Below are 370 nucleotides of genomic sequence, written 5' to 3' on the forward strand. Positions count from 1 at the left end.
TGATGTTTCCAGGAGCACATGGTGAGCGGGAGTGGAGAATGCATTGCCTGCTGATGCACTCAGTTTTGTATTATTACTTTGTGGGATATGGAGATTGTTTTTATTTCTCAATAGGAACTCCTGCTGTGCTATCTGATTAAACCCTCTACCATGACTGACAAAGAAATGGAATCCCCAGAATGCATGAAGAGAATTAAAGTTCAGGTGTGTAACTTAGAGGTCATTCAGTTCATCCCAAAGATTCTGTCCGTTGCATCGCGTCCTGTGGATCACGTGCTCCCACGAGAACAAATGAGCCCATCTTGCCTTGGAAAGAAGGTCTTCTCTGGCCTTCCCTGCTAAACCCACTCTCACTCTCCCCTAATTCCTG

General features: G+C 45.4%; 1 protein-coding gene across 3 annotated transcripts in view; it reads left to right on the forward strand.

Moving 5' to 3' along the window:
• The window catches only part of TSEN2 (tRNA splicing endonuclease subunit 2), a 34172-nt gene that overhangs the window by 32425 nt on the left and 1377 nt on the right, over positions 1–370 (forward strand). For all 3 annotated transcript variants that reach the window (XM_006758288.2, XM_006758287.2, XM_006758289.2), the window contains one exon: positions 115–204. In XM_006758288.2, coding sequence (XP_006758351.1) covers positions 115–204 — 90 coding nt within the window. The remainder of the gene's footprint in view (positions 1–114; positions 205–370) is intronic.

The sequence above is a fragment of the Myotis davidii genome, unplaced genomic scaffold (genome assembly GCF_000327345.1).
Source record: "Myotis davidii unplaced genomic scaffold, ASM32734v1 scaffold73, whole genome shotgun sequence".
In the NCBI taxonomy this organism is placed as follows: Eukaryota; Metazoa; Chordata; class Mammalia; order Chiroptera; family Vespertilionidae; genus Myotis; species Myotis davidii.